Source organism: Lates calcarifer, linkage group LG13, assembly GCF_001640805.2.
Source record: "Lates calcarifer isolate ASB-BC8 linkage group LG13, TLL_Latcal_v3, whole genome shotgun sequence".
NCBI lineage: Eukaryota > Metazoa > Chordata > Actinopteri > Centropomidae > Lates > Lates calcarifer.
In genome coordinates this window covers 8558365-8586261 of record NC_066845.1, presented here as the reverse complement: position 1 = coordinate 8586261, position 27897 = coordinate 8558365, and the positions used below count along the sequence as shown (strand labels likewise).

The following is a 27897-nucleotide window of genomic DNA, read 5'->3' as shown; positions in this document are numbered from 1 at the left end:
CATATTTAAATCAGGCCAGCGTGGGTGTAAAACTACATTCAAGTTATATTTTGGTAAAGTTTATGGAGCACTTGGGTCATTCTGGAGTTTTCTATCCTCGTTGTAGCTGCGACGAGAACCACACAGAGAGACGTATTCTCGCGTTGCCCACTGACAGCCCCTCTGACAGTCGGGGCTTGTCTCATCACAACATCATCAGGGCGTTTCAGCCAGTGTTCACACACACACAGTAGCAGCCCCCTTATCTTGGAATTGGCCCACCCTGAATGGGACAACAGTTCCTTGCCATAAAGGTTCGTAAAGTCCTCGTTCTTGGTAATATTATACACGCGTATTGCTTTAGCTAACATCGTCTGTGTGCTCTTTTTTAGCATTACCGTTAGCACATTACTCCGTTAGCTAGCCTGCTGTCGCAGACAGGCGGACGTTAATGAGTGACTAGTCCAGCAGGTGCAGCGGCCACCAGCCTCAGCTAGGTTGTCTAACTTAGCATCTTGTAAAACTGCCTTGCCTAGTTGTGTATCTTGATAAAAGCAACCCAGCGACAGCGACTAGCTCAAAATTCCTCGCGGGCTGGTGTTAAGACAGTAGCTTATCATGTTTTTTTTAATGGATTGTGGATCCTGGTTTGTGGAAGTGAGCAGCCCTGAAGGGACAGTGTAGCCAGGCTGCCATCTGTCCTGTGTAAGCTGGCCTCCACAGCATATCAGTTTTACCATCGCTCTGGAATTTAATGGTCTGACCTCTAACTACATCTATGCTCCCCCTGAGCTTATTTGTACCAACAAAGGCGTGACCTTAGATCCTGCGGTCAACTGGCTGTACCTGTCCGGTAAGAAACGGGTGATAAGCTGTTGCAGTCTGACTCTGCAAGCTTTGGAAAACCCTGAGGATTTAAGGCTAGCCAACTTACTTTCATTTACTCATTTTCATTTACTTCTGTTTTATTGGTTAAATGGTTTTAAATGGTCATTGTGATTTTAAACACATTATAGTCTTGTTATAATAGTCCCATGGAAGAACAGTCGTCTGGCATTAGAAAGTCAAAGCTTTAAATTTTACAACAGCATTGGTTATGACTCATCTTATCTCATCCCATAAATGCTCCTGTATTCACTGTCTGACCTAATCTGTAACTCTCAGGAGACCTGTGAAAATGCAATGCAATAAACTGTTTTATTGTTTTATATAATGCAGCTGAATGCTAGTGATTCTTTTTAAAAACTTGTGTTTAAATTACCTCGTCCACTGCTCTTTTGTCGCTCGACATCTGAGATCTGCAGCATATAGGGCAGCCCCTTTGTTTTGTGTAAAATCAGCCATGAGTGCATTTGATGAGTTCTGTTCTGGTATAGTTAATATGAGGTATCTATCTGCAGCTAGGCAGGTACTCCCTGGACAGGTCATTAGTTTGTTACAGGGCTAACGCATACAGGCAGACACACTCACACACTCACAGCTATGGACTGTTTAGATTTACAGTCATCTGGTTCTGACCACAGCTTGAGATTGCGACAGAAAAGAGGTCTATTAGATCTCTTTTCAAACATGGAGCAAAGGTTGATTTGCTACGCTCAATTTTAAAATGTTCACAAAGTTTATGTTTGTCCTTTTTTGTCAGTGAGGTCATTATTTTCTTTCTCTTGCAGACGACATGAAATGTTGATCTGGTAAAAATGAATAAACCCAAAATGGCCACGGAGAAAGGGTGAGTTGCTTTTGCTATTCCAAAGCAAACTAATGCAATTTCATATGCATACACAAACACACATGCAAGCTGTGATATGTGTGTGTGTGTGTGTGTGTTTCTGTGTGAAAGCTGCTGTGTCACAACCATCTGTCCTCTTATTCTCTCTCTCTCTCTCTCTCTCTCTTCTCTTTCTCTCTTTCTCACTGCTTACCTTTACCCTCCCAGATGTGATTCTGCTCTTGTACTATTTTACCCTTTAAGTCCCTTTGCGCCAGTGTTTGTCCCTGCTGTTTGTCATCTTGTCACACTGTGTGTATGCCTGAGGGAAAGCGTGTTTGTGTGTGTGCGCGTGTGTTTGAGTGAGAGAGGGAGTGAGAGAGCAGGAGTGTGTTTGTGCAACAGAGCAGAGTGTGTAGATAATTAGATGGCCTTGCTAGAACCAGCCGTATGTGTTTGTCATGACTAAAAATATCAACACCTATAATTAATGCAGAAGAAAAACACTTGGAAAAACGTTTTGGTCCATTTTTTTTTCCTTTCAAGTTTTAATATTTATACTTTCTTCATTTTGTAGTTAATCTGTGTTCATCGATGTATCTTCAGTGTGTTTATTTAGGCTGTATGTCTCAATATGTTTTCCTTACTCAATTCTTTCACTTTTTCATCATTCTTTCCATTTTTTCAGTTTTTTCTTTTTCTGTCTCCAGCACGTACACTCTCGCTCTTTCCCTCTGTCCCTCTCTCTCTCTCACAGTCTTTATAAGGACATATGAGAAACTCAGCTCCACTGTGGGTACAATCACAGTTTTGATCCTCTCTCCCATGTTTGCTGTTGCTGTACCAACAACTGACCTCTAACCCCGTGTTTCCATCTGAGCACCACTGAGCTAAGATTATAAGCGGAGGATGGGTCGGTTTGAGACTCTGCACTTGGAGACTACCTCAGCAGTCAGCTTTATTAACATGAATTGAACAGAGTTCTTGAAGTCAGACTCCAGATTTGTTTGAACATTGCCACTTTGTGATTATTTTTAGCACTATTTTGTGACCTTTATGACTATTTTTGTTTGTCATTACTTTTAGACCTGCCTGACTCACTGTGGGCACATGAGAGCATTTGCACATATGAGGAGTTGCTTTATGTTTGTTCAGCAGTGTCACCCAGTGCTAGCTACCTTGACACACTTGTGTGATAAAACTGATCCATCCTTCTCCTATAATCCCAGACACAGAGCAGGAAATCATGGTCATCGTCAGATTTTTCTTTTAGCACATGCTCATGTATTACAGCATCCACTTACTGTATATGCAGCATCATGACACATTATGCTGCCTGTGTTGCTTACACTGATCTGTGATCTTTGCAGATGGACTTGAATATGCAGTGTTTCCCACCGAATGCCTATGCATTTATGAATTATCCTGTTACATTTATATTCTTTCTAAAGGTAATGTATGTGTGTGTGTTCCCAGTGTTCCCAGTAACTCCAGGGTACTGATGCTCCTGGGCCAACTGGAGAGGATGAGTGGAGAGGCCATGGTGAAGGATGTCGAAACAGCACGGCAGGTCACTGCAAAGATACTTCATCTCATACAGACGCAGGGTGAGGTCACACACACACACACACACACACACACACGCAAATAGATAAGGACTAATTAGCATTTTCCATTTATTAATGTCTGTGCTAACAGACCAAGAAGTGATATCTGTATAGAGGTGATATCTGAAGCTTTAACAGTGAGCAGCACTGCCATCTGTTGGTAATTGGAATCTGTAGGGTCTTGTAATGAAGGACACTATAAGCCTTAAATTGCATTGTTGGCTGTGTTTCATGTATGGTATGCTCATGGATTATTAAATGCTATTTAGAAAATGTGTTCAAGTGTAAAGAAAAGAACCATTGTGTTTATTACTAGAATTAAACAGCATAGCGCACATTCTCTTCCCTCCTTGTCAAAACCTGCAGTCTACATTGCCCACAATGCAAATCAGCTGTCCACAAATAAACAGATAGGTAGATGGATAGAGAGAGAGAGAGAGAGTACTGTATTTTCTGTATGTACTGTAATTTCAAAGGAAATTGTAGACACTTCAGTCAGAGATACAGGCGTGTTATGTCAGTAGCGGCTAATGCAACCTGTAGCCTTTGGCAGAGATGAGAAGCAGGCTACAGAGGTCTGATAACCTCTTTCTAGTGCCACACACTGAGATTTATTTACACCTGTAAACTGACTTGGATGTGTAAAAATCAATGGAGCTCCCTGTAAAAGGTATCAATGCAAACTTCAGTTAGTTGTGTCGAGTTGATTACTTCATTAAAAACACATCCGGTGCAGTTGGTGTATAAACAGAGATGGGTTAGTGCACCGGTAGTCAAAGACTGGATGGACTGATACAGTGTCTCCTGACGTGGTTTCTCTGATTACTCTTCTGAAAGGAGAGCAGTGAAGAAGATCTCACAGCAGAAGAGTGAGGCATTGTTCTGCATCGCTGCATAGAACAGACTGAAACACGAGTGTGCCTCTGTCGCTCTGAGGAGCTGGGATGAATAGAAATCTCTGATGCAAGCATCATTGCTCCAGTTCTTTACCAATTAATTAATTAATTGATTTGACAAACTACCAAAAAATTTGCAAACATTTTGATACTTGGTTATGTCTATTTAGAAAGTAAAAATACAGAACTTTCTCTGGTTACAGCTTCTTAAATGTGAGGCTTTGCTGCTTTTTTAAGCAATTTTGTAAATGTGTATGATTTAATCAGTCAATTGGAAAAAAAGGATAAAACATTGACAGATTAATTGATAATGAAAATAGTAAATACTTGCCATCATCACTTAATCAAGATCCAATCAGTGGTTTTTCTTTTTGGCTTAAGAAAATGCGAACTCAATATTTTTGTTTATAGCTCTCATATTAACTTTGCCCTGGAGCTGTTAGTTTTCAGTCAGTAGCATTTTCAGTGTGGATTTTTTGGGGCGAGGCAAACTTGTGATCACTTGAGTCTTTGTGTGAATAATTCTGCTGAATTGTTATATAGTATTTAGAGCCTGCTGGCATATTTTGAACTTGCTTTGAACTTCTTGCCTCTCGCTTTTCTTGACTTTTGACTCTCCTATAACTTGTTGCTTCCTCCGTCATCAAAGTAAACTTGTAATTAATCCATCATGACTGGCGGGCACGGTGGAAAGGCTTGTGTCTGTGAGCCTGTCAATCATGATATATCAGCTGTTCCTCTCTCATCTACTCCTTGGCTCTGTCACACCCTGTCACTGCCTCAACTTGAAATGTGTATGGGTGTGACGTTGGTTAGGGGGAAGTAGGGGGTCTGTGACCCTGTTTGCAGTAACTATACACCACATAGGACTTTGCTGTACTCTTGTCTCATGTTCAGAGTCATAGCTTTGTGGGACGTCTAGAGATACCATGAGAGAGAACAAGGATGATAGGAAGTAAGGAGGTATAAGTGGGGTAACCATGAACTCATATATCTGATGGAAAAAATAAATACAAATAATTGGTTTGGAGGTTTGGTTTGCTTTATTGGAGAGTTAATTCAGATTTGGAGGCAGTAAGTTCTCTTGATTTCCTTTAATTTGCTGTCAGAAACTCAGTGTCTGTTTTCATCTGAGAGTTTGGCTCCCCTCCCCCCCAGTGCTGAGCTGGAGAAAGGGGGGAGGCAAGAGAAAGAGGAGAGGACCTGAGAGGAGAGGTTTCTTATGCAGCTGCCAGTTCACTATAGGAGCAGTCTGTGGTTTAGTTTTCTCGTGGCGTGCGAGGGGAGGTGCTGATTTCTAGGTTCATAGTGTCCTGCTCCTGAGCTCAGTGTGTTTGTTCACAGTTGGAGAGTAGGAGGATTTACCAGTCGAAGAGTTTCCCTCTAGAAACACCAGTGAAGAAAGTAATACACCTTTTGGCATCATTTACTATAGACTATCAAACTCTTAAGTGATAGATTCACAGCAGATGTATGCTGTAAACTCTTAAGGGCTCCAGATGCAGTGAACCTGGAATTTTGGGATAATAGGACATCGTTTCACCCAAAGCTTTGTTGAACTTTGTTATGAAATGGAGTACCGCTACACCAGAAGATACTGTCAGTCTGTGGTCTCCCCAGACCCACCAGGTATGGTCCAGAATGATGAACATATACCAGAAAGATATTTCATTGTTTAAAGGTAAGCTGTTTAATCGTAGGTGTAGATTTTCTCAATGGCATTATCTATGATGACAATTCAATGGGCACTTGTGTTTCAGATATTTTAAGTATTTCACTTTGGTTGGGAAGTGAGATTAGAACAACCACTCTGACCTCTACATCCCCTAAAGTTACTGTGCTGTACTTTTAGCAGTCAGCCTTAGTTGACTGATGACTGAAATCACTAGAAAAGACATAAATGATGGGTACTGAGTTAAATTAAAGGTCATGGAGCAGATCACAGTTGTCTGGCTATCTGCTTTACTTCTGAGTGCCAACATGAACTTTAAAGTAAGTTAATAGTAAAAGTAAATGGATAAAAACGCAGCAAAACATTTTTGATTATTATTATTTTATTTTATTTCAGTGATGGTCCTTCATGTAACCCCTGCCGGTTTTGTTTTTCAGGATTAGTGGTGAAATGCCATTTTGTTTCTGCAGGGCTTTAAAAAGTCTGGCATGACAGAAATGCTTTAAGAGATCGCTGCTCTCCAAGGCACTGAAGTGTGTGCATGTGTGTGTGTTCACATGCACATAGCACATAGATATGCAAGTGTGGAAAGTGTGTGTCTGTTTGTATCAGTTTTAACTTTCACCTGCTTTTTGGTAAAGGATCATGAATCATGAAAGCTGCATGTTGGACACCTTTCATTCTCCATTATTCACCTGCTGGGACAGGGAGCAATGCCACATGTGAATCCCTCTCGTGTGTAAGATGATCAACAAGTGATATAATCTTCTACTTCTACTACTTGTGATATGAAGTGACATTTTTGACATAATCTCCTGCCGTACAAGATATCTGACCGAACTGCTAATATTAAAGTCTTGTAATATTTTGTGTATTTATTTTTTCTGATATATATTTAGAACCTCAGTATCTGTTCTCTACTGTGTTTGTGATTGGAGAGTTTTGCATTTGTCTCAGGACAGGACCACGCACCATGGCCTCTTCAAAGAGGTCGGGAATTTGTCAGCTCCTAAATTACAGGGCAAGCATGGGGTTTAAAGGGGTGGGGAGGTGAAGAAAGGAGGAAGAAAAGAAAGGCTGAGTAAGGGGAGAACAGTAAAGCACATGCATGCAGAACCTAATATTTGACACAATCTAATGATGTGCTTTAAAGACACAGTATCTTTTTGTTCTTAAATGCAGCAGAATCTTTGTAACTACAAGTAACCCATGACAGTGGTATTCACACATTCCAAGATAATCCTCTGTGACACTTTTTTTGTTCCATATATATAGGACCACATGCTGTCCTTGGAATAATAGCCCTCGCTTTTCTTGCACGAGAAGCCCTTCAGCTGTGTTGCTGTTTATCTTCACATTTCTGATGATTTTACTTTATGTTACAGAGAAGAGCGGAAAAGAGGTGATGTCCAAAGGCTCCAGTGGCATGGAGGTCATCCTGGCTTCACTGGAGGTCAGTGTACTCATCTTATCACGGCAGCTTACAACATGATAAAGCTAGAAAACCCTGACACTGTTTACTATAGTTTTTAGGATTTTGTATGTACATGTGAAAACATTCATTTAAAAAATATCATTGTCAAATAGCAAGTGCAACACATTAGATCTTGAAAAGGTTTATACTTAGATCCATTAGAGATGTCCTATTGATCCAATAGACATCCATGTTTTGAGCTTTGCCCAAACAATGCTTTGCAAAATAGCGCTTCTTCTCTCTGCAAATGGTTAAGATTTATTTGTTCTGATCTTAGTGGATGTTAATTAATGGAGGAAACTGGCAACTGGTATCACATTGATCAGTGTGTTTGATCTGGGATTAGACTGCGCACCTAGGATCAATGACATCAAGTAGATCTGCATTTGTCTTTCTGGAGGCAAAGAAGTAGTGGCACAGAATTGTCCAATTTACTGTACTGTATATATTGCTTTAACAAGTTTACTGGTTTTGACTTTGACAGAACACCCGGGATGTCCAGACCACCCTGAACATCCTGTACATTCTCAGTGAGCTGCTGACTGTCGGTGAGTTGAGTTTTGAGAGCCATTAACATTAGTCCCTTTCTTTTACATTTAATTGAGACATACACATCTAATGGTTACATAGTAATGACTGCAAGAAGTAGAAAGCATATTCTAAAGCCATAACCAGTTCATTTTGCCACTCTAATAAATGGTTAAGTTTTATTTTGAATTAAATTTTATTCCCTTTAATATCGTTTTATTGGTTATTTTCATGTCTTAGGCAGAGGGCGCAGGGTGGGAGTATTTGTGTCTAAAGGAGGAACAGGAATATTATTCCAGATTTTGATCACTGCCAGTAAAGAGTTGCCTCCCAGTGAGGAACTCATGCTGCAGCTTCACTCACTACTGGCCAAGGTTGGCCCGAAAGGTATGCTTAATGTTACAGCTTAACACAAACACACTGTACACCAATATACACACTGAAATACCTAGGCATTTGATTGACTTTGCCTCTGTCTCTGTTGTCCTCATTTGAGACTGTTATATGTCCAAAATGTCATGTCAGTCACATCTGTGCTGTTGAAGATGCTCTGTGGAGTTTCCTTGTAAACAACACCAAATGTTTTAAATTGTACATTGTTTACATCCTGAGCTGTGTGTGTTCACTGCATTTCTACATTTCTCTGTGCATAACTGCCACCTGTAGATCAGTGGAACAGCATGAAACAGGTGGCAAGATGTTTTTCACACCACCCATGTGCTTTTGTGTGTGTGTGGGTGTGTGCACTATACAAACAAAGCAATGACTCACTCATAAAAACATTTCCCTATGGCGCTACTTGTGGTCTAAATCTCCACAGGATGCTGAAAAAGAGAGAGACAAAAACAGGGAAGTTTTGGTTATTTCATTCATAGTGACATTGCATCCTGTGTATTCAGACAGAAAGTTTGGAGTGAAGGCACGCTTGAGTGGAGCTCTGAACGTCACTGTCAACTTAATGAAACAGAACCTACAGAATACCAAACTGCTTCTGCCCTGTCTGCAGGTTCTCAGGGTTTACTCTACCAACTGTGAGTAACTTTTAACCTTACTTACTTTTTTCAAAATATTACCATTCTGTCTTGGTGTTAATTCTTTTGTCTGATATCTCATTATGTTTGTTTATTTACAGCGGTGAATGCTATTTCTTTGGGCAAGAATGGAGTGGTGGAGGTCATGTTCAAGATTGTTGCGCCATACAGCAAGAAGAACACCAGCCTGCTCAAGTGAGTGTTTGTCTCAGTTAAGTGTTTGTTAATTGTTTCTCAGACAGACCACGTAACCCGTTTGCCTTGTTTCTAAATCAACAGGGTAGCTCTGGACGCACTAGCAGCACTGCTCAAATCCAGTGAGTAATTTGCTTTGTAGCATTGACTTTTGAGTCTCTGGTGATACAGTGTAGCTATCCTTAATTTGTATCCATTAAGTATAGCTCCCTTTTGCCCTCACTCACCTCCATCATCATGAACCCTTATTTTGTCTTTTGACTGCCCTAAAACAAAAACTGTAACTGATCATTCAGCATGGATTTCAAGTTATCTAACCTCCAACTCCCCCTCACTATACTGCTTTCCTTTTCACTCCTCCCATGCTTCTCTTCATCCCATCCCACAGTTGTCAGTTGCTCTTTATCAAAGCTTTCTCCCTGTCTTCTTCCGCTTCCCTGCGCAGAAACGAATGCTCGCCGCGCAGTGGACGGCAGACATGTGCCGGTCCTGCTTGCTCTGTACCTGGATTGGCATCGCAATGACACACGGCATCGCCATATGCTGATTCGCAAAGGGTTGCTGGTCTGCCTCAGGAACATTACCAACATCAAACTTGGCAGGAAGGCGTTCATAGAGGCTGATGGCATGAGGATCCTCTACAACTCCTCCACTGTGAGTGAGAGTATGACATACGAATGGCAAGCAATTAAACCATGCAACACACAAGTGCTGCGCATACGCACAGAGTCTCAGCTGCTCTCTGCTCTCTGTCTGTTTCTTTATTTCTAGGAGTGTCTCCCCGTGCGGACTCTGGATCCTCTGGTCAACACTTCAAGTCTCATCATGAGGAAGTGTTTTCCTAAGAACCGTCTGCCTCTGCCCACCATCAAGTCAGCCTTCCACTACCAGCTGCCGCACATACCTGCTGCAGGACCTGTGGCTCAGCTGTACAGCCAACCCGCTGAGGGTGAGAACACACACGCACACTTACAAACACACACAGTTCACTAGAGTGTGTCCCAGCTTATCACAGTGTATGTGCACGCCTGTCATTGAAGAATATGCAGTACAGATAGACACACTTTTTTATTGTAGTCATTGCTCTTAGATTCAGTCCTTCATACCACAAAGATACATACACAAATAATGCTCATACCCCTGGACCGACTAAATTGTTAATGGCAACACTCATGACACTGCTGCACACAATGTGCCTTTCAGGAAGAACAAGTCAACAGCTCAGCAACAAGCCCTTAAAGAAGGGTAAGACGTACGTAAGACACAACTCCATCCTCAGATTACGTAGACTTACTCACCACCGCTTTTTTATTCACCTCACGTCATACTCTAACTTCACTAAACTAACACATGACATGTGTTAGTAATAAACATGCTTAGTGCACATTGCATAGTGCTTGCTTGATCACTAGTGGACATATGTACTTGCACTGTACTCGACTAATTTTCTTCTTGAATCCATAGGCTATGGTAAAATATTTGAACCCTTTTTCTCCTCCTTCAATCTAATCTAACTTAAAAATGTTTGATCAGAAACTTCTCTTTTATTTTACTGTTGAATTTGCCTGATGATGTAGGTGTTCACACATTTTAGTTAATTTCCTCCCTTTCTGTTTTTTTATTTGCAAAATCAAATATACACCATCATCTTGGAGGCTTTAATTGGCAACAGCAACCAGTAATTGCCTCAGCCTTAGCACAAAGTTACGTTGACTCAGACTTAGACTTAGACTTAGACTAGACTTTATTGATCCCTTGGGATGACTCCCTCAGGGAAATTAAGTAAGACTCATCTGTATTTCTAAAAATGTGTCATTGATGTCAGTAACCCAACCATGGAGAACAGTGTAAAATTGTAAGCTGCTGCTATTACACTGACTTGTCAGTGAGACCATCAGCTCTGCGTTTTGGAAGAAATATACTCAGGATTTCTTCTTTCTCCAAAATCTCGCACTCATTTCTTGATCATGGCTGCTCACATTCTTTGGTTAACATTTTCTCTGTTCCTGTCAAAACAGTGAGACTCAGAGACCAAAATCATCTGAGGCCTCTTAGTCTGAGACCTACACACGTTTTGATAAATACTAAACTCCCAGGAAAATATTAAGTAAATCAGTATTAAGGACAGTCACCTAATAACTTCTGTGTTTGTGTGTGTTGCACCCAGTGGATGATGTAGTGGATGAAAGTGATGATAATGATGAGACAGAGGCAGACACTGAGAACGATACTGAGAATGAAGAGGACGAGAAGGATCATCGCACTGCGGTAATACTCAGCACTCACATACACACGCCATATTTCACATGACATTATTATCTGTTACATTTGAAAATGTCTGAGTATCTTTCCTCTGTACGATAGTGGTGTTATAGAGACAACACTGAGTGTAGGCCTTAGTGATGCACATTGTAAACATCTCTACAAAATTTTCATAGCGTGATTAATCTTCACAAAGAGTTGTGATGCACAGTACAAATGGCCCTACATGGCTAGACAACGTTAATTCATAAATAGGCCATTGAATTAAAAACCCAGGAGTTTCCTGAATAACTTAATTGTTAATATGACAATCAAATGACTCACTTTCATTACATAACATTAAATCTCTACAAATTATGTCATTTGAGGACAGAATTTCTCAGAGATGTGTCAGAGTTTTATATAGACCTGATATCGGTACAGTCTAGTTGCACTCCTTTAAGTTTCCAGCAGGGGGCAGTCATAACCCACCAACCGCGACTCACCAGCCAGTGACAAACACTCACATCACTATGACAAACATGTCAGCCATGTCTGATATGCGTTTAATCAAAACATTGCACTCCCCTAATAGAGTGTGAGAGGGACTTTGACCCCTCTGGAAATTTTAAACCATAACGACCCACCCTCAAAGTAAACACAAAACATTGGACCACAAATGTTGATTTCAAATTACACATCAAAATAAGCTGATTTTGGTTTCTTCGACTCACACTTATTTTCTCATCTGCTGTAATTCTTTTGTTACTTGTTTTCCCCATGTCAAAATTATGAGAAAAAGACAGACTTGAGCAATAGTCCACTTGCATAACACATTTAGATGAATGTGTTTGCTCTGTTTTTGTCCTATCAATCAGAATGATGACATAGAGACTGACCTAAACAAGCTGCATCCCAAAAAGAGCCCCAGTCGTCCATTCGAGGAGTTGAGAGTGTATGAGAGATTCTTCCTGGAGCTATCTGAAGACTTTCAGGTCAGTGTTTTCTGCACATGGTGACACAATTTAACATGGGAAATTACCACAGTATACGTTTAAATCAAGATTAATTCAAGCTGAGTATAGTCAATTGGTCTGTTATGTGTCAGTCTGTTGCACTATTGACAGTATTTAACATTATATTTGGCACAATAGTTTCAGTTATGTTGATATAGTTTTAACATGTAATATGTACTAAAACATGGTGAATTGAAAAAAAAGTTTAATGCTTAAATATATCTTGTTCCTACAGGGGTATAACTTTGAATGCTCAAAGAGTGCCTCTACCACCTCTTCATCATCATCCTTCTTCTCATCATCAGCCTCAAGTCGATCCACTCGGCCAATCATAGTGCCCACAGCTCAAGCCCTGTCCCCTAAACATGTCCCTATACCGAGTTCTCAGGAGGTTTTCAACCCTACCAAAGAACAACACACTCAGCCGTCTCCCTCTGCTCCCAATCCCTCTCCCCCTGCTCCTCTGACGAGTCTCGAGCTGGACACCATCCACCTCACCAAGGACCAAGACAAAAAAGAGGAGGCCCACATTCCTTCCCCAGATGGACATGCGACCTTGTCCTCCCTCACCAGGCCTCCTTCTCAAGGGCAGAGGATAGAACAGGAACTAGCACACGTGTTGGAATGTGTCTCCCTAGAAGAGGAGGGGTCTCTGAATGCAGAGGAGGGATTACGGGGAGTCAAACAGGAAGGCTCTCCAGTCAATGCCACAAGACACATACAGTCTCCTCTGCTCTTGGGAGGTATTGCGACACGTCGCATGGGAGGAGGAGGAGGAGGAGGAGGAGGAGGAGGAGGAGGCGGCGGCGGCGGCGGCGGCAGTAACTGGGGTTCAGACTGTGGCTCAGAGGGTGCTGATGACGAAGGTGGGGAAGGAGCAGTTCTGGAGGTGCCAGACACAGCGCTGCTCCTCTCACTGCATGACCCTGATCTGTACGTGGAGATGGTGAAGGGAACACACTCTGTACCCCAGTATGCTGAAGTGGCTTACCCAGACTACTTTGGCCATGTAGCCCCAACATTTAGGGAACCACTTCTGGAGAGAGTTTATGGTGTACAGAGGTGAGATATTTTCATGGAATCAGTAGGTGGCAAAAATCATTCAGCATAAAAACTAAAGTATATATCAGAAACCATTAAAAGAAGCTGAAAAGGGGAATCAACAGGAGTGAGCTCTAGTGTTCTCCATTCCAGGAATTTAAATTTAAGTAACAAATCTTTTGTATTTAGAATATTTTGAAACTTTTCTAAGTCCCACACTGATTGAAACCTGAGTTGTGGGGCTCCAGACAGACCTTTTGGAGCCTCAGTAATAGTGATATTTTAGTAATGCTTTTTCCAAGGACAAAATGTTTCCAGGAACAATTTGGAAAACGTTAAATGCAATCTTGTGGGTACATTCTTGGGTTCTGCATGACAGTCCAAATTGGCTTTTCAGTCTGTGAGCTACAGTTTACACATTTAACTTTGCTGTGAATCAAAGGTTATGGTGGCATAAAAAGGCATTTCTTATACCTTGTTGCATTTATCCCTTGTGTTAACAATGAGTTTGTTTGTGTGTCTAACCCTGCAGGTCTAAGATATTCCAGGACATTGAAAGGTTGATTCATCCTAATGATATCCTGGATAAAGTTGTTTATGACCTTGACATTCCCAGGTAAGTTCCTCTCACCGAGTCTGCTAACTTAAACATCACTGGTAATCTTTAGAGCTGTGACATTCACACTGCAAATTAGCTCATTTATCATCCATATACTGCAAAGGGTGATGAATTCTCAATAGTGTTATTTGTTCCTCATCATGTTTCAGTTGTCCTGTGATTGAAGACGATGGCGAATCACTGAAGTTTAACTCACAGTTTGAGTCTGGCAACCTCAGGAAGGCAGTTCAAGTTAGGAAGTAAGTATTTATTGTCACATCAGCTAAAGGGGACTGAGAGAGTTTTATCACATTAATAACATTTGAATCTGTGGTCAGCGCTCTGTATATTTAACCTTCTTCTTATCTCAGTTTTACAGAAATGAGATTGAAAACAAAAGATGTGATACTTCAGTATTTTTGGTGGATGTTTGGCTCCACATTTACAGTTTATGCTGTGGTATTTCTCCAGATACGAGTATGACCTTGTGCTGAATTCAGACATCAACAGTAATCACTACCACCAGTGGTTCTACTTTGAAGTGAGCGGCATGCGCGTTGGCACCACCTACCGTTTCAACATCATCAACTGTGAGAAGTCAAACAGCCAGTTTAACTACGGTGAGCTGCTCGACAACACCCATCCATTCTCCATCTGACCTACAGAGGATGTGTACATACACATATATTAAATATTACATTAAATTAGACTGTTTCAGAGTGGGAAACACCTTTTGACCCATAGCTGAAAAACCTTAAACTAACATTGTAAGCTGACATGGCATTGCCTCCCTCCTTGTGTGTGTATGTCTGTGTGTGTCTGTGTGTGTGTAGGCATGCAGGTGCTGATGTACTCTGTGCAGGAGGCGATCAGTGGCAGACCTCGCTGGGTCAGAACGGGAGCAGACATCTGCTACTACAAGTAGGTACACTCAAAATCCAGTGGACCAGGGAAAACATGTTGAAGAGAAAGGCAAAATCTACCTTTGTAAAAAGTGTTAGGGTTACATAGGGAAAGATCTGTTTTCTAGCAGCATACCAATTTTTCCATGCTACTCCTATTATGCAGTAGTGTATTAATGTAGCTATAAAGAACTCTCTTGATTAATTTGTAACTTGCTATACCAACAATTATGTATTAGTATCGCATTCAGGAGAGGGGTCACGCATAACTTGCAAATTGCACCACAAATTTTAAAGTAGTGCATGTATGATGTTACATACTGTCAGTTTTTTTAGATGTCCCTGTACAATTGTCCAATGGCAATTCAATACAACTGTTCTGCCATAAGCTCTACTTTTATGATGCATGTAAAGTAATGGCAGTGTTTGTCTTCCCTAGTTATAAACGTTATGGGGGCTGAATATTAGAAACACCTCTCAAAGTGTGCCCTCACCAAAAACTGAACATTAGAAACTTGGAGGAATTTATTACAGAGCTGGTTTACTATGTACTATGTAATACATAGTACAGGTGGACCCAATACAGTGGCCATTGAGCATATTGTTTAGTGGTTGTTATATTGTGCATCATTTACTCATGAAATGTTTCTCCCTCTCCACAGGAATCATTTTGCGAGGAGCTCCATTGCAGCTGGAGGTCAGAAAGGAAAGTCCTATTATACACTGACCTTCAGCACAAGCTTTAGCCATAAGGATGATGTCTGCTACTTTGCCTATCATTACCCTTATACATACTCCACTCTTAAGGTAGTATTACAATACCACTGTTTTCTGTAATCCCCTCCTTTTGACCTTATTGTCTAGTTCTAATGTGTTTCCTCCCTGCAAAAATCATCACACTGCGTGAGGAATATGTTATTATGTCCTTATACAGCATATTGAACTGATGTCTTGGTTTTGCATGTGCATGTACAATAATTATTTTCATATTTTCCTATCGCTAAACCTCCCAAACCCTCAGTGTGACCCCTAATGCTATTTTGTTTGCATTGTTTTATCATTTGTAAGTCTTCAAATCTGAGCTCTCAAACTACTGAGCACTCATTATGCCCATAGTTATGTTATTATAATTACATTTTGTCTGACTTTATCTTGAGTGACTCTGCAGAACTGCTTACAATACAAGCAATGGCAGAGAAGCCCAATCACTTAATCACAAGTGGTCTAATAAACAGCCAGTACAACAATACAATAGCAAAATGACGAGAACCCAAGAGAGATTGGGGCTTAAATGAAAGTCAGAGATAATAATGTTTGTAAGTGAAGTTTAAAAACTGCACTTTATTGTTTCTGTCATTGTATCCTCAGATGCACCTGTCCAAACTGGAGGATTTGAGGACCCCTCAGATCTATCTGAGGCAGGATGTCTTATGCGAAACCCTGGGGGGAAATAGCTGCCCTCTCCTAACCATCACTGCCATGCCGGAGTCAAACTCCAATGATCACATCTGTCAATTTAGTAAGTAAATCAGTGTAGATCTGTGTATATGCAACTTTTTATTTCACTGCCATTCTTGGACCGAGAATGAGCAGAACTGTCTCTGGGGAAGGATTTTCATATATCCTGGAAAAAACTGGAAAACCTATTTGGCTTCACCAGTCATTGTGCCACAGCAATTTAAATTTGGTCCCAGAAAAGTATTTTTAAAAATAGCCCAAATGTCCCAGGAAATAGTGAGCTGTGCTGGAACAAAATCATAATCACATAGATAACTGGCCACAATATTTAAACATTTAATAGCTGGTCGTGACCTAAGGATAACCATACCTCATTTTCAGCATTGATGTTCATTCTTGACCTTTGGGAACAGTCTGTGTAACAAAATAATCTCATCTTAAAGTTCCCACTTAGCAACTTTTCTGTTTTCAACTATATCTCATTGACTTCTTCAGCAAATGGAGCTCTGGCAGGGCAAAGAGTCAGTAAGTTCACCTTTGATCTCAGATTATTTTTGAAGAAAGAGGATACGAAAAATGAATGTCCGCACACTGTGGCTTCCTTAGATGCAGCTTTAATGGGACATCCACCAGTGAGGTTTCGAGCTACATGCTCTGCTTCAGGCTGAGATGTTAGATCATTTTGTCACAAATAATCTGTCATTAATCAGTTGAAGCTTCTTCTGGCCTTTGTCAAAGTTTTGCAGTTCTTCTTGGTTGGCTCTCAGATAGTTGTCCACAATGTCTTCTTAAGAAATTCACTATTAATTGACAGAACTGTCCCTTTCTTACTAACGCCTGCATGAACATTAGGTTGTATATTACAGTCTCGGGGTATCGTGGCATGCCAGTACTTCCCAAATAGGTCTGCAGTCCACTTAAGTTCATTGATGCTATTTCACAGCTGTGAAAAACTTTAAATTAAAGATTTGTTTTCTTTCTCATTCCATCTTGCTCTGTTTATATTTGTGCTGCACTCTCTCTCTTCAGGGAATCGTCCATTGATCTTCCTGTCGGCCAGAGTGCACCCTGGAGAGACCAATGCGAGCTGGGTAATGAAGGGCACGCTGGAGTTCCTGATGGGCACCAGCCCGCTGGCAGCCAGCCTGAGAGAGGCCTACATCTTCAAGATAGTCCCCATGCTCAACCCTGATGGAGTTGTAAATGGAAAGTGAGTGAAAGTAGTCTAGAGATGGAGAGAGATTAACGCACATTCACAGCTTTCAAGTATACACACTGAAGACGCATACATCTGCTGAACCTGGGCCTGCGCAACGGTCACAGCTTTATGCATATTAACACACAAAATCTTGTCTTGAAGGATCCTATAGCTGTTGCTCTGTTCTCCTCCACTCTGTATCCCTTCTCCTCTTCTGCCGTCTCCTTTCTGCTATAGTCATCGTTGTTCTCTGAGTGGAGAGGATTTGAATCGCCAGTGGCAGAACCCCAATCCTGAGCTCCACCCTACCATCTACCACACTAAGAGCCTGCTGCAGTACCTTGCACACATACAAAGGGCACCACTGGTATGACCTCTAATTAACTGGACTTAAATTATTTTGGGGCATTTTGCACTTTGCTGCATCATCTCTCAGTTGGGAAGTATACAGAATATTTTTGGACTTGTTGTTAATAGTGGTGCCATTTCTCCTGTTCAGCTGCACATTCTGTTTTGGCTGCATGTCCACTAAATTTCACATCAGTAAATCACCACATTAGTCTTAAGACATTTATGCAGCTACCATAAACAACCTCTTCTGCTGGCCTCTGTGCTACACTGTGTGTCAGCAAGTTAGATATAATGGGATATTCTTCTCATGGGAGATTTGTTTATGGTGCAAAGGGTGATGACTTAAAGGAAAGAAGCAGGATGAGGCTGCTATTTTTTCTCTTCAAACAGACCTTAGATTTAGTCAGAGAAAATGTTCACCAGTCATTTTAACAGTGTGTCATTTATTAACAGCAGAGTTTTATTTTGATGATAATAGAAAAAAAATCAATAAGAGTTATTGTAGCTGTCCCTGCAGCCCTCAGTTCTCTTGCTGTGTTTTTATGTATTTATCATTTTGTTTTATTGATTATTTACCACTTGAATAAACTAATTTGGAAAAGGAGAGAAGGCAAATTTCGGTTCCCGGCATCTTAACGAAAAATGTGCAATATACATCCTAAACTCAATCTTTTCTCCGTCTGCTTCCTTTGTATGTATGCACCTCTTTGTGTGTCTATGTGCATATATGAACATGTGCAGGTTTTCTGCGACTACCACGGTCATTCCAGGAAGAAGAATGTGTTTATGTACGGATGTAGCGTGAAGGAGACAGTCTGGCAGTCCTAATATCAGTGCTACATCTAGCGACCTACAGGAGGACCTTGGATACAGGGTGAGCGCGCACAGACACACACACACACACACACACACACACACACACACACGAATATTGTGCCTTCAACACCCACAAACGTAATGAATAAACTTAGCTTGTTCGGTCTCCCCCTTTATATCAAATTACTGTTCTCAGTTCAGTGAATATTAATTACATTGAATTCAATCTCAGTACAACCAGATCAACTTTATTAACTTATAGTCATATTGCCCCAGAAAAGAGATGCCATCAGAGCAGCTTATTTTCACACCCAGACATGTCTCTCCTTTATTGTGTATGAACAGAAATCCAATTTATGTGTCTCACCTAAGTTTCTAGCACAACTTTTGTCCTTAAAAACTGACGGTAATTGCATTTCACTATTGCTCCCTATTCACAAACATCCCAACAAATCTTAATAAATCCTGTTTTGAGTTACCTGCTTTCTGTTAATCTGCCCCTCTGACTCATTGCTATGAATTTCCTTATTCTGTTAAGCTTAAATCCCAGATCTATGTATGTAATAATCCTCCAGCTACTGGCTTTTTACTCATTAACACGTGTTTAGCACCAGCTCCTATCTTACAAATGTGCTCAGTTTTTTTACTTATTCATTTTAGTAATTCACCTTGAATTTTACTCTGCAGTGGGGATGGACTTTTTCTTCTCTTTCACCAGTCAAGATGGTCAGGTCAAGATCAGTTTGTTGTTCCCCTCTGCTAGTGGGAGTGATAAAATATATATTTTTCACTGAGCAGAATGCTAATAAAGAGGCCAGCTCAATAGAGAGTTTCCTAGTGGATATGCAGCTTTGGGCTACAAGCCCACAGCAAACATTTTGAATTGCAGCAGTCAATACTGTTTCTTTCCCAAGCAACTGCTCTGTACATAAGCCAGTAATTTTTGGACACAGTTATTTGTCCCTACTATAAAATGTACTTTATCATCCCCCCCTCGATGCGCTAACACGCACACACCTACACAGAAACATTGTTCTCTAACATTCTCATGTATTTTTCAGGCACTTCCAAAGATCCTCTCTCAGATCGCCCCGGCCTTCAGCATGGGGAGCTGCAGTTTTGTGGTGGAGCGCTCGAAAGAGTCGACCGCCCGCGTTGTTGTATGGAGAGAGATAGGAGTACAACGCAGCTACACCATGGAGAGCACACTCTGTGGTTGTGACCAGGGCAAATACAAGGTAAGGGTTTATTTGTTAAGAGGATATGGACGAATAAGAGACCTGCTCAGTGTAAACTGTGTAAACATATGGAAAACATGCAATTAAATACTGCCTTAGTAGAGCCTGTTGTTGTTAATTTTTTTAAAGGTTAACTGTAAATTTAAATTGTATCATGGAAGTTTTTATTATTTTCTTATATATGCTAATCAGTAAGCTGTAATGTAGCCAGAGCCATTTCCCTTTCTGACAAAATCTTGACCTTATGTAGAGAACTGATCACTGGGCTGAAGTCTGATTTTTTTTTTAATTCTTTTTTATTTTGTTTACACCCCCTGTAAGTGAGAGGGAGGTGCCCCTTAAATCACCAAGCATCCACTAGGTGGAGCTGCAGTCCTTTATTTCTTTTTCTTTGCTTCTTGTTTGCCTTTCACCCTCTTTCCCATTGACTCTTTTACCTCCCTTTATTCTCTCTCTTGTGTGTCTTTCCATCCCAGCTGATTTCCTTCCGGCTGAATTCTGCCAATGTCAACATCTAACGTATCCCACGGCAGTCTGGATGCCATTTTGGCTCTGATTAGCCCCCCCACTGTTTTTTTGTGAGAGTATTCGTCCAGATGTGCAGGAACCAATGTGTACTGAACTCTGGTTGCATATCTCTGTGGCCAAGCATGTTTAGATGTTCCTAGCTCTGCTCTGGGAAAAAAAGGGAACATGAAAGTTTTTTGGTTGAGTTGGAGGTTAGCTCTGTGTGTGTGTGTGTGTGTGTGTGTGTGTGTGTGTGTGTGTGTGTGTGTGTGTGTTGTGTGTGTGTTTGTGTGTGTGTTTGTGTGTGTGTTTGTGTGTGTGTCCCTGCATGGGTATTCAATTACTTGTGTAATTGAACAGACTTTGTTAGGGTTGCAGGTGTGAGTGAATATGCGTTTGAATGTGCTCCCCCTGCAAATGAAATATATTATCATGTTTCTACATGAAAAGTTTCCTCAGCTTTCCAGCATTGAAAATTGGGGCGTTTGAAGATGGACAGTGGCTCCATCCCCAGGCTCCAGAGAAGCTATAAAAAAAAAACACACACACACGGCAGCCATTTTAAAGTAGACCTCTGTTAGACCTTTGAAATTATTTTTTGAATTTAGCTGCATTGGAAGTCTGCTTTTACAGTCCGTGTATGTTTGTGTGATTGTGATGTTTTTCTGTATGTTCTGGTGAACATATTGGTATTTTAATCTCTCTGATGTTCATGTTCTCTCCAGGGTCTTCAGATTGGCACCAGAGAGCTGGAGGAGATGGGAGCTCAGTTCTGTGTGGCCCTGCTGAGGCTGAAGAGGCTGACAGGACTCCGCAATCACCAACACTTGCTGGATTTGGAGAGCGACATCATTGGGACGCAGTCTAAAGTGGTCAGGTTAGTAATTCGGATCGTGTTGTAAAGTTACACACAATCCATGCAGGTGCACACAGATGCTGTGAGACTATTGAGAAACAGTGTTGCTTTAAAGGTTAGAAACACAGCTCACAAACAAACCACTCACATTCAAGGAATATAGTCTGATAAAAAAAAGAGAGCAGGCTACAGCTGCAGATGTCATAAAGCATTTTTTTCCCCCAATTTCAGAACTTTCTATTTCTCAGCATTGTAACCGCAATGCTGTTATCCTCAAGTAACCCTCCCAAGATATCTGAGATTTTGAAAAGTGTTTTCTGTGGCTAGAAAATCTGGAAAATGGTTATGGACTGTTTTCTTTTTCATCTATCTCATTACTGCCAGACTCATCCCCCTTTAGCACTGATACTCAACGGTGTGACTGTCACTCCATCTCTCCTCTGAAGCACTATTCAAGAAACAAATGAAGGCCTGCATTTATGCAGGGCTGCTGTGAGCATCATTGAAATTCTATCAATGATCATGTGTGATGAATATAATGAAAACTCTGGAGTGAGAGGGGAATGGGTCTGAATAATTGTCAGCAGTGTCATTATTTCTCTAAGATAGTGTAAAACAGCCACAAGATATTTTTTTCTTTTTTCTTGATAAAATTGTTTTCACCTACACAGTGGGGTGGTCAGAGCAATGAGCGGTCTATGAGGCAGGATGGTAAAGAGTGGATTTAATGCACGTGGAACATTCAAACTGGTATATACAATGTCTTTCTGTACAGTCGCTTGTGGTTAGAATATATTAACACCAGTGTCACAGCATGTCCTCGTCCACTTACAGTAGGTGCCAGCGCATTCAGGGGATGGCAGCACTGAATGTGTTCATAGTTCACACTAATCACACAACACTGATCTCACCAATACAATGTATTAAAGCATATCTTCACATTGTTTATATCTCTTGTCACATCATGTTTGTTTTGCACAAGAGCATCAACAGTGATTCATTAGAGCTTTCATCCTGATCATTGTCTTAGAGTTCTCAACTTAAAGCTCTTGTCTCTCTTGTTTTTCTGCTTTCTCTCTCTCGTATCATTCACATAGTAAAGAAAACTCTTTGAAAAACCAATAAGCCAAACCAGTCTTTTTTTATATTCTCATTGTTTGTGCTCACACAGACACCAGTACTGTTTGTTTTAAAATGATAATCAAAATTGCTAAATCAGCCAACTGTTTTCATTTGAAGTAGTGCTGAAAAGATTGGTCCATTAATCACTCCTCAGAAAATAAAGCAACTCTGTCAGTTTTGATATTTATCATGGAAAAATGCCAAACATCCTCTGGTTTCAGCCTCTCCGGTTTGAGGATTTGCTTCCTTTCTCTGTTTTATTTGACTCTAAATTGAACATCTTTGGGTTTTAGACTGTTGTTTGTGTAAGATAGGGAATGTTAAGATGTCCCGTTGGGCTGTGGGAAATTGCCATGGACCTTTTCCACTGTTTTCAGACAGTTTACAGGCTAAACAATTAAGTGATAAGTCAAGATGTATCAGGTTTTTTAGCTTTTAATGAGAGACTAAGATGATCTTAAAGAGAACTTATGAGTTAAAAGATAAATGAGGAAAATCATGATCGAAATTTGAATACAGACCCATACAAAAACGGCAGTTGCACTGAAGTTTTTTGAGTCTTCATCCGTAGTTTGGCATCCAACAATGAGCCACCACTACTCTTCATCATCCCAAAAAAATCACCACACAGCTTCATACAGTATCTAATCACCTCTATTTGAAATTCCCTGTACAGAAATATGAGGTCCACACAGATTAGATTGTACTTGAGTTCGACACCACAAATAAATTATTAAACTTGGCCAAACCCAAGCTGTGACCACCAAGGTTATTGTAATTTCTTTTTATGTTAAAACGTCAGCATTTCTCTGCTGAAGATTTGTTAAAGCAGTTCATTTGGAAGAATGGCTTTATACTCAAAACCACTTAATGCTCAGGTCTCTTTCTCTTTGTGCCTCCCAGTCTCTCTCTCTTACTAACCTGCTCTACTCTCATATTGATATATTCATTCATCATTTATGTGTCTGATCATTAAGGGACTCCAAAAGTGTTCTGATGCTTGGGTGTGTGTGTGTGTGTGTGTGTGTGAGAGAGAGAGAGAGAGAGAGAGCGAGAGAGCGTGTCCTTTGGGATTGGTTGCTCTCATCCCAGCTTTACGGTTTTATGCGTGGGGCTTGGTATGGCACCACTTACCGTTTAATAGGTCATCACAACAATGATATCTTGGCCACTGGGACAGGTCTGCAAATAACTGGGAGTCTTGGAGTGCGTAAAAGGGCGGATACGGGCATGGGTGTGTTTTTGTGTTGAGTGTAAAAAAGACTAGATACTTATATGTAAGGGTGGAGATGTGGAGGATTTAATGTACATATATGGATCTGTATATTAAGATTGACTTTATGTGGAGATGACTCCAGTTAGTAGATTTAGAAAATGTAACCCAAAGACAGGAGACATTTGGGTTTGGTATTTCTATAATGGCCTGTAATGGTTGACTCACAACTCTCATTATTTATTTGGACATCATTACACACACACACACACACACATTTACTGTACATATACTGACTCACAATTTCTCTCTCTGCCTCTCCCTCTCTCCCTCCTGCACTCACACACTGGTAAACTTGGTGGGAGATCATTGTCTGAGCCCCCTGATCGACTGTCTCCCTGGGATCACATTTCAGACCATTAACACCATTAAAAACCCACTAAAGCCACTAAAACCTCAAAGAACCAGCAACCATTTAACCATTAAGACCCACAGGAAAAAAAAAAAAAACAGCTTCGCCATTCAGAGCACACAGCCACCGTTTATTAGCAGCAGCTGATTTGTTATGATTTTCAAATTTATTTTTATATAAAAAATTCTTGTGTTTTAATTTAGATTTTATATTTAGACATTTTTTTGTTTCATTTACTCAGCTTGTCGATCAACAGAAAACTAACCTGCAACAATTCTCATAATTCATAAATCATTTAAGCCATTTATGCCAAACATCCTCTGCTTCCAGCTTCTCAAAAAGTTAGACAAAACAAGACATTTGACTTTTTGATTTCTTACATTTTATAAAGAAAACAATTCATGAATTAATCTTAAATAATCAATACACTAATCAGCAATGAAAATGATTGTCAGCCCCAAATTCAAATGATGTCATCAGATTATGTTAAGGTACCATAAGGTACAGTGTGTTCAGACAGCATAGAGCACAATGGCAGACTGCACCGTAAGACCATAAAGCAAAGATAAAGTGTATCCAAATAAACCAGCACATTAATGCTCTTACATTTTGTATGAAGGCCCCATGCCTTTTTGGTTTGTGTTTTTGTGCTCTCAAGAAATGGGCTTCTCAACAGTACATTTTCAAGGACCATGAAACCCATTTCAAATGCGTTTTCTCGGCTGTTTTACTGTGTGAAATCAGAGAGAGCTCTTAGTCTCCTACAGTGACTCTGAGTTCAGCTCAGAGTCAGAGGTAATAACATGACCATTATGTGCTATACAGTATATGTAAGTTAAGATGTGTATTTCTGTACAAATAGCCTATCATTTACCATATTGTATCTCAAAATAACACATGTAGAAACACATTTAGTAATTTAGGCATTATCCTGAAGTCTGGAAAAGCTGACATGATGTAGATGCAGACTTCTCTTTGTCACAGAATTGCGCACATCATTAACTTAAAGTGGTACCTGCGTTAAAGCTTCTTTATTTTTGTCATCCAGCAGCTGCTCCACTACCTATGTGATGGAAGAGGACGAGCCCTCCTTTCTGGAGGCGATAGACTACAGCGCAGAGAGCAACGATGAGGACGTCGAGCATGAGAACGAGCTCGGCGTCGAAGTCCACAAGAATCCCGATCACCTCGATCAGCTGTCGGACTCTGAGACGAATCACAGGGACTAACGCTGAGGCATCCATCTCCTCTACTACACCTGGCAGTTTGAGCTTATAACCAGCCAGTGCTTGGATTGTTAGCTGATCTCAAATACACACAAAAAAAATCACTGGTTCAATATTCAGAACCCTCACTTCTCACTTTGATCGGTGAATAGATAGCTTAGATTTACACTTGGCCCTATTGTGTACACACCTAATGATAGTATGTAGGCTACACTGGCACCATTCAGGTGCTGTTTTCGCAGATGGATTGATTTTGTTGGCCCGCTGGAGGCGACCGTGTTGCTCCTAAAGGTGCTGTTTGCCTTCCCCTTCAGACAGGGTGATATAAGCCCTCAGTAAGAATTAGGATGGATTTCAATGAATGTTCTCACCTTTCCCGTCATACTATAACCTTCATGAACTGTAACCCCTGACCTCAGACACCATATAGCCTCTGAGATTCACATATAGCTAGCCAGAGCAGCAGACAGCAGGCACCGCTGATCCTTAACTTGAACCCTTGTCCACTCGCTCATTTTTCACAGCCGATCTTACAGTGAAGCTGTGGTAGTGTAACAGAGCCAGTGGCTTCTGTAGGTACTGTTTTGGAACTCTCTGTGACACTGTGTTTGATTAAAACACACTTGATGATTGCGGGAAACTGGATCTCCCACACCGACCAGCTTAGAGATCCAACCAACCTGCCTTCTTACCCACTTCCCTTCTTTTCTTCAGCCTCATCCTGCACTTTAACTTTTTACTCCTTTTGTTGGTTTGGGCTTTCCCTTTGTCCTTCCTTCCTTCAACCCTTGCTTACTTCCTGACAAGCCAAGGTACTGGTGTCTTAATGGCATGCAGGGATAACCAAACAGCTCTCTGTGTTAGTTTAGCTGCTGGTCAACACGTTGATCAGTAAGTAACCCATGTAGAAAAGCCTACTCAGATGTGACTTCACTCGAGTTATGACCTCACTCCCTTTCCTCCATAACCCATCCCTCTTTGGTCACAGCCTGCTTGGTCCGACAACCCAGGTGCTGTTTGCCTTGCTTTATCCAAAACCGAAACTATTTATATCACTCAAAGGTAGAATGTTCACGTCTTTATTAAGACAAACCTTGTACAGTCTATGAAATGCAGATATAAACACACACCACAAAGTAACTAACACAGGTTTGGTTTGAGTTTCTTGGTCATGCACAGCAGTAAAATATAAAGACGGAATGTAAAATATCCACATGCACTGTTTTCATGATTTTTAATATAGACAGTATTATAATGTCAGACAAAGCAGTGATGAACAAGACGCATGAGCTGCAGAGAGCAGAAGACCCTTTTGCACTTTGGATAAACACTATACATACCAAACAAAGGCAGAAACAAACTACTCAGAAAAATATCACCTAACAACGTCACAGTTTGCAAACCTCAACTTCAGTCTCCTCATTAGTTTTTTAAGTTCTCAGAGCCCAGCCTAAAGCTGATGGTTACGTTGCTGTGATGTTTTAAGAATTATACTGGAATTTTCTTTTCTTGGTGTCCTTTCCTCCAGTCTGTGTGGACATTTTGCAAATTTGCATAGGAGAGACCCATGCATAAAAACAGATGGTGCTTTGTATTGAGAGTATAAAGTAGTTTCTTTTCTTTTCCTTTTTCTTTTTTTTCCTCTTTTCCTGATCATGGAGATGATGTTGCGTTTCTGTTATAATTGTACAGCTAGTGCATGGCTAGTTTCTGTTGTTTTTATTTTATAATTTATTAAGCGTTGTTTCTGGGATGCAACCTGTATGTATATGAGGCATTTTGAGTGCATGTGTAACTGTGTGTGTGTGTAAGAGTTTAAGTTATTCCATTATTCAGCTCAGCTAATGCTCTTACAGTGTGTTTCTTCTTTCAATTTGATTATCCCTCTCATTCTCCTTCACTCTCTCCAATCATCTTCTCTCTCTCTTCTTCCCTCTAAACCTCTTTCATTCCTCTTTTTCTGTCTTTCTCTCGACGCTGCCTCCTCTTCAGATTTTACTACAACAAACCCAGGGAGATCATAGCTCTGGGTGTGTGTGTGTGTGTGTGTGTGTGTAAAGGATATATGATGTGTAATGTATGTGAAACATATCCTTGTTTGTTTGTTTATGTCGTCACAGTGCTGGGCTACTTTAGTTTTATATTTCTTTGGAGGTACACAAGCGGAAATAGCAACTCATTTTAAGTTGATTGTAACGCAGAAAATTAAAGCTAAGAGTAAGGACATGGGAAATAAAATGTGAATGTGGTAAACTGTCTGCTGTGTTTTATTATTTTTTTTCTGCACTTTGCCAAAGTTTGACTGGAGCATGTTTCTTTACGTCTCAACTGAATGAACATTAAATTCATAAAACATTTGTCCTCAAGAAGACCTTTCTCCCAAGAGTTGTAAAAGCAACTGTAATGGATCCTAACTGAGTTAAGGGGAGAATTGCTGTGACTGGCAGACCAAACCAAAAACAAAGGGGGAAAATTATTTTCCTAAAGGCAACTTTTGACCTTCACCTTCATTTTTACCCAAAGATATTATTTAGATGACTGCCTTAAATTGGATTTTTAAACTAATCTCTCATGTTTGAGCTCCATTGTAAAATAGTTTTGCACTGTTGCAC

At 40.6% G+C, this 27897-nt stretch overlaps 1 protein-coding gene across 1 annotated transcript; it reads left to right on the top strand.

The window, feature by feature from the left end:
* Positions 1–160: 160 nt before the first annotated feature.
* Positions 161–27538, top strand: agtpbp1 (ATP/GTP binding carboxypeptidase 1). The gene is given in 27 exon segments (XM_018668794.2): positions 161–293; positions 1650–1708; positions 3164–3294; positions 7248–7315; positions 7821–7884; positions 8105–8251; positions 8764–8895; positions 8997–9090; positions 9175–9212; positions 9536–9744; positions 9862–10039; positions 11258–11358; positions 12210–12326; positions 12583–13409; positions 13921–14004; positions 14157–14246; positions 14458–14606; positions 14820–14907; positions 15551–15695; positions 16257–16407; positions 17376–17556; positions 17782–17911; positions 18637–18720; positions 18722–18769; positions 19773–19949; positions 21182–21333; positions 25111–27538. Coding segments are annotated over 26 exon segments (3795 nt in total). The 5' UTR covers positions 161–293; positions 1650–1676; the 3' UTR covers positions 25289–27538.
* The last annotated feature ends 359 nt before the right edge of the window (positions 27539–27897 follow it).